The sequence below is a fragment of the Nerophis ophidion genome, linkage group LG12, assembly GCF_033978795.1.
Source record: "Nerophis ophidion isolate RoL-2023_Sa linkage group LG12, RoL_Noph_v1.0, whole genome shotgun sequence".
Taxonomy (NCBI): Eukaryota; Metazoa; Chordata; class Actinopteri; order Syngnathiformes; family Syngnathidae; genus Nerophis; species Nerophis ophidion.
In genome coordinates, this window is record NC_084622.1 from 18,234,510 (window position 1) to 18,246,375 (window position 11,866).

General features: G+C 39.4%; 2 protein-coding genes across 8 annotated transcripts in view; one reads left to right on the top strand and one right to left on the bottom strand.

The window, feature by feature from the left end:
* The first annotated feature begins 1,167 nt into the window (after positions 1-1,167).
* On the top strand, positions 1,168-6,861 carry isl2a (ISL LIM homeobox 2a). Its single transcript, XM_061918068.1, has 6 exons — positions 1,168-1,298; positions 2,051-2,240; positions 2,316-2,575; positions 4,324-4,616; positions 4,766-4,933; positions 6,484-6,861. The coding sequence occupies exons 1-6, from the start codon at positions 1,235-1,237 to the stop codon at positions 6,598-6,600; spliced, it is 1,092 nt and encodes a 363-aa protein (XP_061774052.1). The 5' UTR covers positions 1,168-1,234; the 3' UTR covers positions 6,601-6,861.
* A 1,913-nt stretch (positions 6,862-8,774) lies between these two features.
* scaper (S-phase cyclin A-associated protein in the ER) overlaps positions 8,775-11,866 on the bottom strand; it is a 160,703-nt gene continuing 157,611 nt past the window's right edge. For 5 of the 7 annotated variants that reach the window (XM_061916973.1, XM_061916971.1, XM_061916976.1 and 2 more), the window contains 2 exons: positions 10,995-11,043; positions 8,775-9,216 (listed from right to left, as the gene is read on the bottom strand). In XM_061916973.1, coding sequence (XP_061772957.1) covers positions 9,134-9,216; positions 10,995-11,043 — 132 coding nt within the window. In that variant the 3' untranslated portion in view covers positions 8,775-9,133. Of the gene's footprint in view, positions 9,217-10,994; positions 11,044-11,064 lie in introns of those variants that run through there. The other 2 variants (XM_061916974.1, XM_061916972.1) reach the window with 2 other exon arrangements.

Below are 11,866 nucleotides of genomic sequence, written 5' to 3' on the forward strand. Positions count from 1 at the left end.
GGTTTATGATCGCATTACTTTTACAGTAACATTAACTCGATTTACTGTGGAATATATTTACTGTAACTGCAGAGATGTGATTTGACAGTTCATTAAAATAGTTACAATTAAACGCTGCAACTTCATAGTTGCAATCCATCCATCCATCCGATTTTCTACTGCTTGTCCAATATTGCAGCTAATTACAATAAAATGACAACTCAATGCTTTAAACTCCAAAATTGCAATTTATAAATCATTATGTGGTGTTAACACCTTACTGCCACCTACTGGACAAGAGACACATTACTTTGAATATTTATTACAGAGGAAATTGATTACATTGTTTTATTGTGAAGTAAATTGCTGTGAAATATAGTAATGTGACGATGACAGTATTTATATATATATATATATATATATATATATATATATATATATATATATATATATATATATATATATATATACCGTGAAATCATGGTAAGTGTTTACAGTGTAAGTTTCTATTTGTGTTGCAGCTGTTTACAATATTTCTGTAACGAAAGCAAACACAATTAAAAGTTCACAATTTCATATTAAAATGATCTATTTTGGATTGTATTTTTAATGCAATGAATGATTCGGAATTTAATAAATCCTTGCAAAAAAAAACACTAATCATTTTGTTTTAGAGTGATTTTATACTTTCTCCAGCAGAGGGCGCTGCAGAGCGACAAGACAAACTGGAGCTTACAGTAAAAAGTTCGTTCACGCCGCATATTATTGTTATGTTTTTATTAAACACATTTAGATGTAAGAAATATAATAATGTCAACCATGAAACAACAAGCAAAATTCCACGTTTCAGAGATTGCTTTTTAAAACCATTTAATAAGAGAAGAAACTATGACAAAGTGGGTTTGAAAAATACCACTTGAAATAAAAGTCATAGTGAGTGTGTGTACGTGGGTGTGTGTTTGCATGTTTGTGTGCGTGTGTGTGTGTGTGTGTGTGTGTGTGTGTGTGTGTGTGTGTGTGTGTGTGTGTGTGTGTGTGTGTATGTTTGCATGTGTGTTTATATGTGTGTGTGTGTGTGTGTGTGTGTGGTGTGTGTGTGTGTGTGTGTGTGTGTGTGTGTGTGCGTGGAGCCACAGAGGTCCAAGGTCTGCATACGTCACTGGTCGGTGTAAGCTTTGTTGTGTCCCTCCTCTCACACAAGTGTGAGCATCAGCCGGGGGACGGACTTGCTCCTGCATGGTAGACCTCCCGCTCCATGCCTCTGGTGGACCTCCTGCTCCATGCCGCGTTCCCGGGTGACATGGGCGATCATTCCACAAGTAAGTCCTCGTAAACATGACTTCTTTATGCCTTGATTTTTTAACGACGGCTGCGCAAAACAAGCCGAAAAGTCATGAAGAATCATTACAAGTCCAACTATGTTCCGGCTAAGATGAGTCACGCAACACTTGACATTTTTTTTTTTTACCACCAGACTCATTCCAAGAATTGCACAGCTTTATGACACATTTTCTCCACCGTGATCTCCTCACACCGGCCTTCAAATAGTGTTAGAACTCAAATATTATTATAACTAATATATTATTATAACCAATATATTATTATAATGAATGTATTATTGTAACTAATTTTACTATAACTAATGCATTATTATAACTCATATATTATTGTAACGAATGTATTACTATAACTAATATATTATGTAGTAATATATTATTATAACTAATGTATTTTTATAACTAATGTATTATTATAACGATTGTATTATTATAACTAATGTAATATTATAACTAATGTATTATTGTAACTAATGTATTATTATAACTAATATATTATTATAATAATAGATTTTTTATAATTAATGTATTACTATGATTAATTTAATATTAAGACTAATGTATTATTATAACTAATATATTATTATAACTCATGTATTATAATAACTAATATATTATTGTAACTAATGTATTTCTATAATTAATATCTTATTATGACTAATGTATTATTATTATTATTGTTGTAATTGAGGTGTTCTCATGACTAAGGTGTGTTGTTTGAAAAACTCCCTCAGAGAAAGCAGTACTTGCCATGTGCGTGGGCTGTGGGAGTCAGATCCACGACCAGTACATCCTGAGGGTGTCCCCGGACTTGGAGTGGCACGCAGCCTGCCTGAAGTGCGCCGAGTGCCGCCAGCACCTGGACGAGTCCTGCACGTGCTTCGTGCGGGATGGCAAGACTTACTGTAAACGAGATTACGCCAGGTGTGACGTCATCGCCCATACTCCAACCACGCGGGTTTTTTTTCTTCTTCTCATACTTTATGTTTATTTTTGCAGGTTGTTTGGCATAAAATGTGCAAATTGCAAGACGGGCTTCTGCAGCAGCGACTTGGTGATGCGGGCCAGAGACAGCGTTTACCACCTGGAGTGTTTCCGGTGCTCCGCCTGCAGCCGACACCTTCTGCCCGGGGACGAGTTCACGGTGCGGGACGACCAGCTGCTGTGTCGGGCAGACCATGCCTTGCTGCTGGATAGGAGCTCCGCGGGGAGTCCGCTCAGCCCCGGGATCGTCCATGCAAGACCTCTGCCCACCTCAGGTAATTATGGGCCTGCACTATTGATTATATTCTGCCCACCTCAGGTAATTATGGGCCTGCAGTATTTTTGATATTCTGCCCATCTCAGGTAATTATGGGCCTGCACTATTTATTATATTCTGCCCACCTCAGGTAATTATGAGCCTGCACTATTTTTGATATTCTGCCCATCTCAGGTAATTATGGGCCTGCACTATTGATTATATTCTGCCCACCTTAGGTAATTATGGGCCTGCAGTATTTTTGATATTCTGCCCATCTCAGGTAATTATGGGCCTGCACTATTTATTATATTCTGCCCACCTCAGGTAATTATGAGCCTGCACTATTTTTGATATTCTGCCCATCTCAGCTAATTATGGGCCTGCACTATTTAGTATATTCAGCCCACCTTAGGTAATTGTGGGCTGCACTATTTAGTATATATGGCCCTTCTCAGGTAATTACGAGCCTGCACTAATTAGTATATTCTGCCCACCTCAGGTAATTATGAGCCTGCACTATTTTTGATATTCTGCCCATCTCAGGTAATTAAGGGCCTGCACTATTTATTATATTTGGCCCACCTTAGGTAATTGTGGGCTGCACTATTTATGACATTTGGCCCATCCATCCATCCATTTTCTACCGCTTATTCCCTTTTGGGGTCGCGGGGGGCACTGGCGCCTATCTCAGCTACAATCGGGCGGAAGGCGGGGTACACCCTGGACAAGTCGCCAACTCATCGCAGGGCCCATGATATTTGGCCCATCTCAGGTAATTATGAGCCTGCACTATTGATTATATTCGGCCCACCTCATGTAATTATGAGTCTGCACTATTTTTGATATTTTGCCCACCTCAGGTAATTGTGGGCTGCACTATTTATGTTATATGGCCCACCTCAGGTAATTATGGGCCTGCACTATTGATTATATTCGGCCCATCTCATGTAATTATGTGCCTGCAGTATTTTTGATATTCTGCCCATCTCAGGTAATTATGAGCCTGCACTATTTTTGATATTTTGCCCACCTCAGGTAATTGTGGGCTGCACTATTTATTAAATTTGGCCCACCTAAGGTAATTATGGGCCTGCACTATTTATGATATATGGCCTGGCTCAGGTAATTATGGGGCTGCACTATTGATTATATTTGGCCCAACTCTGGCAATTGTGGGCCTGCACTATTTATTATATTTGGCCCACCTTGGGTAATTGTGGGCTGCACTATTTATGATATATGGCCCGCGTCAGGTAATTATGGGCCTGCACTATTGATTATATTCGGCCCAACTCCGGTAATTGTGGGCCTGCACTATTTATTATATTTGGCCCCCCTTGGGTAATTGTGGGCTGCAGTGTTTATGGTATATGGCCCACTTCAGGTAATAATGAGCCTGCACTATTTATGATAAGCTGCCCACCTCAGGTAATTGTGAGCCTGCACTATTTATTATTTTTGGCCCAACTCTGGCAATTATGGGCCTGCACTATATATTACATTTGGCCCACCTTAGGTAATTGTGGGCTGCACTATTTATGATATATGGCCCACCTCAGGTAATTATGGGCCTGCACGATTTATTATATTTTGCCCACCTCAGGTAATTATGGACCTGCACTATTTATGATATTTTAGTAATGATGTTTTTTCATACATTTTGTTGCATAAAACTCCCACTTTGTGTGCAACCGAACTGCTCTGGAAAAAAATGTACATTCGCTGTTAGCAGATCAATGTGAAATATTCCCGCCGTCCCCGCAGAGCCGGTGTTGGTCCGGCACCCCCCGCAGCCGCAGCAGCGGAACCAAGTGCACAAGCCGTCGGAGAAGACGACCCGGGTGCGGACGGTGCTGAACGAGAAGCAGCTGCACACCCTGCGGACCTGCTACAACGCCAACCCGCGGCCCGACGCGCTGATGAAGGAGCAGCTGGTGGAGATGACCGGCCTCAGTCCCCGCGTCATCCGGGTCTGGTTCCAGAACAAACGCTGCAAGGACAAGAAGAGAAGCATCCTGATGAAGCAGCTGCAGCAGCAGCAGCACGACGACAAGACGGTGCGTCGCAAGGGAAAAAATCATATTTTTGTCATTCCAGTTAAAAGAAAAAGTTGCGCAATTATTTGGATAATTTTTGCTCCCTGCTTTGGGAATTTATAAACTGCTTTAGTTCATGCGATTAATTGATTTTTTTCCTCCCCGTGCAGAACCTGCAGGGCCTCACTGGGACGCCACTGGTGGCCGGAAGTCCGAGCCGCCACGACAGCTGCGTGCAGGACAACAGTGTGGAGGTGCAGACCTACCAAGCGACGTGGAAGAGTCTGAGTGACTTCGCCCTGCAGAGAGACCTGGACCAGCCCGTCTTCCAACAACTGGTGAGAAAAGAACAATAAGATGCACAATGTCACCAGACTGACGTCAAGAATAATAAGCATTTTTAAAGATATTAATTGGGATGACATTTACTCTTTTATTGGTATATCACTCTTATTTTGTTAATATTGTGGTTTGAGCTTAAGGCGTGATTATGTTGACGTTTAGAAATCATTTTCCTGTCATGTATAATCTTCAAAAAACTAAAATGGAAATGTTTTTAGGATATTTCGTTTGTACAATTTATGTCCAAGATTTTCCATAAACATCAGCCGCCGCACAACGTACAACCACAATAAGAAACTCTGTCAAAATAGTCCATTTATTGACATGTGTCAAATTAAACACGTTGAAATTTGATGAATTTAATGTATAATGTTAATATATATATATATATATATATATATATATATATATATATATATATATATATATATATATATATATATATCCACAATTAATACAAGACTCTTGAACGCCTCATAATTAAATTATCCCCTCAACTCCCTGCAAAATTGATTAACTCGCTGGAATAAAAAAAAAAACAATATAACATACATCCATTAACCTGGATGCATATGCAAAAGTGCAATATATTTATCTGTATAGTAATCTATTTATTTATATCTGCACCTTATTGCTTTTTTAAATCCTGTACTACCAAGAGCTAATGCAACGAAATTTCGTTCTTATTTGTACTGTAAAGTTCAAATTTGAATGACAATGAAGTCTAAGTGTAAGATAAATGTAAGATGAAAAAGAGGACTGCATCGATGAGGCCTTCAATAAAAAATAATGTTAAATTCAAATGAAAACAATTTGACTTATTTTAATTCAATAATCAAACTCACTGTCTAGAAATATGAAAGGTCCACAAGTATTTTGAATTTGAAATGATAATTCAGACAAAAATAAAATATACTTTTAAATTAAATGATGACATTATTTTAAGAGTCACGCTAGATTGATGCGCAGCACAATATAGTTAATTGAATCCTAAAACGCTGCCATGATTAAATTAAATTAAAAACACACATACAAGTATATATAATATTGTAAGAGATATTTCATAAATCTGATGATATAACATTTTAAAGTTTGTGTTCATATTTTTATTAAGTTCAGTCGTTGAACACGTTATTGTTATTGCATTAATAGAACTACTTCTAGCAGGTGATCTTAATATTTTAGATACCTCATTTGGGTTTTATAAAAGAAACATTTGCATTTCTGTGTTTACTGTTGTGTTTAGGGGAGCTTCGGTATGTAATTTATTGTGCATCAACATATATTTACTACAGCTATTTTTTCCGGTGAACTGAATTTTAATTGCATCAACTTGTATCATAATCTGATGTTCAAATATGGCTTCATTGATTGAAAGTTATTGTATTTTTCAGTCAAGCGTTTGAGCGGAAAAAAACGTGTCAAAAATGTTTAATAGTTTCAAATCAAACATGTTGAAGTCTTTTATTTTGTAATATATTTCTATAAAAAAATACAAATAAAATAACAAATGCATCATTTAAAAAGTGCCTTCATGTTCCATCAGATGTCTTTTTCGGAGTCCGGCTCCTTGGGGAACTCGTCTGCCAGTGACGTCACTTCTCTGTCGTCACAGTTGCCGGACACACCGAACAGCATGGTTCCCAGTCCGCTGGACACGTGATGACGTCACCTGACGCCTCAACAAGACGCTGTTGACGTGGATTTGTATCACGGAGGAAAAGATTCCCACTTTTTTTCTTCTTGTTGCCCTGAAGTGGACAATGTGGGGATTCCGACATGTGGACATCGATCATGTGCTTGACGTCATCGACTCTTAAATCTTCAAGACACACCACAAGGCTCTTGGAAATAACTTATTATTATTGCTATTTATTATAAGAAGACACACGCCAACCTTGCCAATAAAAAGACGTTTCTAGAACCCATTTGATCCTTCGCGTCAAATAACCAAAGAAAGGACTGCGATATGCCTGCTTAAAATTAATTGAAATACAATTATATATCGTTTGATTAAAATGGAAAATAAAGCGAAATAACCTGTTAATTTCCAAATATTTTTGGATCGTAAAAATAATAATAAAATAAAACGAGTATCATTTCTAGAAGTATAGATATTACCGTATCTAGCATCACCTGGATACCTTCGCGTCAAATAACCAAAGAAAGGACTGCAATTGATATGCCTGCTTAAAATCTAAGTAAATACAATTAAATACCGTTTGATTAAAATGGAAAATAGAGCGAAATAAACTGTTATTTTTTTCGTTATTTTTGGATTGTAAAAAAAATAAAAATAAAAAAAATAAAACGAGTATTATTTCTAAAAGTATATCGTATCTGGCATCACCTGGCAACCTTCGCGTCAAATAACCTAAGAAGGGACTGCAATAAATATGCCTGCTTAAAATCTAAGTTAATACAATTAAATACAGTTTGATTAAAATGGAAAATAGAGCGAAATAACCTGTTATTTTTTCATTATTTTTGGATTGTAAAAAAAAATATATATATATATATTTTAAACGAGTATTATTTCTAAAAGTATAGATATCGTATCTGGCATCACCTGGCAACCTTCGCGTCAAATAACCAATAGGGCTTCACGGTGGGAGAGGGGTTAGTGCGTCTGCCTCACAATACGAAGGTCATGCAGTCCTGGGTTCAATCCCAGGCTCGGGATCTTTCTGTGTGGAGTTTGCGTGTTCTCCCCGTGAATGCGTGGGTTCCCTCCGGGTACTCCGGCTTCCTCCCACTTCCAAAGACATGCACCTGGGGATAGGTTGATTGGCAACACTAAAATTGGCCCTAGTGTGTGAATGTGAGTGTGAAAGTTGTCTGTGTTGGCCCTGCGATGAGGTGGCGACTTGTCCAGGGTGTACCCCGCCTTCCGCCCGATTGTAGCTGAGATAGGCGCCAGCGCCCCCCGCGAGCCCAAAAGGGAATAAGCGGTAGAAATGGATGGATGGAAGGACTGCGATAAATATGCCTGCTTAAAATCTAAGGAAATACAATAAAATACGTTTGATCAAAATGGAAAATGAAGCAAAATTTCCCGTTTTTGTTTTATTATTTTTGGATTGTAAAAACAAAAAAACAATATTTTTTTAAACGAGTATTATTTCTGAAAGTATAGATATTATCACATCTGGCATCACCTGGCAACCAAACACGTTTAAAGTGTTTGCGTGGGAGCATTGACTCCGCGCCCTCAGTGGAAGCATCGTGGCGTGTCCTGGGTTTATTTTCCTTCCAGTCGGAATGTTGCCCGGCAAATAGCCGCTGGACAAAGGCGACAGGCGGGCAGGTCAAGCCGGACCTGACACCTGACACCTCAACAGTTTGTTTGGGAAGATCCGCTTTTTTTTTTTTTTTTTATCAGTGGAGGAAATGGAAATTTATTGAAGGAGCAAGGCTGAGCTGTTAAGATGATCTTTGCTGCCCTCAAAACGTGCAACACTACATTTCAATACATGCTTTAGTACCCAAAATATTTATAACATTTAATTAAAGCTGCAACTTGCACTATCTTATGTCATATTTGCAGGCATTCTTCAATACAAGTGTCTCAACTGACAGTTTAGAAATAAAAAGGGATCAAAAGTCAAAAAGTGAAACTAAAATAAATTTAAATAGGAGTTAATGAAGGCCATGCAATACTATTTAAACAAATATTTGGCTATTATCCATCCATCCATCCATTTTCTACCGCTTATTCCCTTTGGGGTTGCTGGTGCCTATCGCAGGTACGATCGGGCGGAAGGCGGGGTACACCCTGGACAAGTCGCCACCTTATCGCAGTATTTGGTGATTTAAGGATAAATCAAACAAATGTCATTGCTGGAAATAACAAAAACACTTTTATTATGTACATTCCTACATTTGAAAATAATAACCATATGTATGATCAACTATACACATTTTGCCTTCTTGGGAAAGAGATGATAAAGATGGCAGCTACAACATGAGTGACCGATACAAAATGTCATAAATTAACGTTTCCAAAGCAGAAACAACTGTCTTGTTTCACTTTAATATACAAAAAGTCCTGTGTGCAAATAGCTGGTACACTTCTTTCCTAGCATGTGCACACTTGGAATAAGGCTATAACGTTTTTTGAATGGATTTAGAGAGTTGAATACAGTAAAAAGAAAAAAAGGTCCGGACACTAAAAGTTGCCTTCAGTCCTCTTGCTTCTAGAGGAAAAACTGCAAAGCCGAGTCCCACTGCTCTCTTGGGAAGCGGTTGGGCAACTCACAGTAATCCAGCTGCTGGTGCACTGCAAGTGGGAGATGGAGATGTTATACACCCTCTGTGTGTGTGTGTGTGTGTGTGTATGTGTGCGTGAGTGTGTGGCTTCACCTTAATGAGTGTGTTAAAGAAAGTCTTTTAAAAACTTTTGTTCTACAAAAGCCAAAAGCAGTGAAGTTTTCACCTTGCTAAATAAAAAGAGAATACAACAAATCCTTTTCAACTTATATTCAATTGAATAGACTGCAAAGACAAGATATTTCATGTTCACACTGAGAAACTTTTTTGCAAATAATCATGAACTTAGAATTTAATGGCAGCAACACATTGGTAAAAATGCCCCTGTGACAACTTTTTTGCAGTGTGTTACATGGCCTTTCCTTTTAACAACACTCAGTAAAGGTTTGGGAACTGAGGAGACACATTTTTGAAGTGGAATTCTTTCCCATTCTTGCTTGATGTGCAGCTTAAGTTGTTCAACAGTCTCCTGCCTCATATTTTAGCCTTCATATTGCACCACACATTCTCAATGGGAGACAGGTCTGGACTACAGGCAGGCCAGTCTAATACCCGCACTCTTTCACTAACACGTGGCTTGGCATTGTCTTGCTGAAATAAGCAGGGGCGTCCATGATAACAATGGATGGATGGCAACATGTTGCTCCAAACGCTGTATGTACCTTTCAGCATTAATGGTGCCTTCACAGATGTGTAAGTTACCCATCCCTTGGCCACTAATACACCCCCATACCATCACACATGCTGCCTTTTACACTTTGTGCCTAGAGCAGTCCGGATGGTTCTTTTGCTCTTTGGTCTGGAGGACACGACGTCCACATTTTCCAAAAAGAATTTGAAATGTGGACTCGTCAGACCACAGAACACCTTTCCACTTTGCATCAGTCCATCTTAGGTGAGCTTCGGCCTAGTGAAGCAGACAGCGTTTCTGGGTGTTGTTGATAAATGACTTTGGCTTTGCATAGTAGAGTTTTAACTTGCACTTACAGATGTAGCGACCAACTGTATTTAGTGATTGTGGTTTTCTAAAATGTTCCGGAGCCCATGTGGTGATATCCTTTACATGCTGATGTCAGTTTTTGAGGGATCCAAGGTGCCTAATATCATGGCTTACGTGCAGTGATTTCTCCAGATTCTCTGAACCTTTTGATGATATTACAGAGCCTAGATGGTGAAATCCCTAAATTCCTTGCAATAGCTGCTTGACAAATGTTGTTCTTAAACAATTAGCTCAGGCATTTGTTGACAAAGTGGTGACCCTCGCCCCGTCCACGTTTGTGAACGAGCGAGCATTTCATGGAAGCTGCTTTCATAGCCAATCATGGTACCCACCTGTTCCCAATTAGCCTGTTCACCTGTGGGATGTTCCAAATAAGTGTTTGATGAACATTCCTCAACTTTCTCCGTCTTTTTTGCCACTTGTGCCAGCTTTTTTGAAACATGTTGCAGACATCAAATTCCAAATTAGCTAACATTTGCACAAAATAAGGTTTCTTAGTTCAAACGTTAAGTATCTTGTCTTTGCAGTCCATTCAATTGAATATAAGTTGAAAAGGATTTGTTGTATTCTCTTTTTATTTAGCATTTACACAACGTGACAACTTCACTGCTTTTGGCTTTTGTACATAGTTTCCCCCACTGAGTGTTTTTAAAAAGCCTTCCTTCTGGAAGAGTCAAAAATTAAAAAACAAAATAGTTTGGATAGGTAAAATGTGGAAATATGAATAACTAATTAGGAAAACAAATACGAAATACCAAAAAAAGAAGAGGAACGCTTGACAGACTCACCGCTTTGCTTTGTTTTGGGGTCTGAATCTTTCTCGCTGGCAGCACAATCCTGGAAGTAAGAAGACAAAACCAGAAGTTAGTGCACTCAACTTGGGGACGCAGGTTCCAGTTCCAGGCCTTCACACTAACAAGACATCCAGGATCACAGTGTGTGTGACAGGCAGCCAGCATCAAGACTGGGAGACAACATCATGGATGCAAAAAGATCTGATTGGGATTTTGAGGTCCTGACTATGGAGGAGTGTGTCCTCGCAGGATTCCCACCAGAGGAAGGAATGCTGCCAACAATGAGGGCAAGACCAGGTGCATTCTGACTTTGTTTGAGAGGAAAGACAATAGCAGGTGAGTGCAGATAATCTGTGCAAACACCAGAAGAAGATAAAGGAGAGGAGATGTTTACAAGTGGCAGCCAGGAAGACATCCATCTTTGTAAGACAACCACAATAAAGAAGGTGAGCAGTTACACATTGACAGGCTGGATGTTGTCCATCAGCCAGGAGGCAGGAGCTCGCCTTTATGCTCTCTGGTCTTCTACCTGGATCAAGATGTGTTTGGTCTTCTACCTGGATGAAGGTGGGTTTGGTCTTCTACCTGGATGAAGGTGGATTTGGTCTTCTACCTGGATCAAGGTGTGTTTGGGGAGTGTCTTCAACATGGGTCAAGGTGTGTTTGGGGAGTGTCTTCTACCTGGATGAAGGTGTGTTTGGGGAGTGTCTTCTACCTGGATGAAGGTGTGTTTGGGGAGTGTCTTCTACCTGGATGAAGGTGTGTTTGGGGAGTGTCTTCTACCTGGATGAAGGTGTGTTTGGGGAGTGTCTTCTACCTGGATGAAGGTATGTTTGGGGAGTGTCTTCTACCTGGATGAAGGTGTG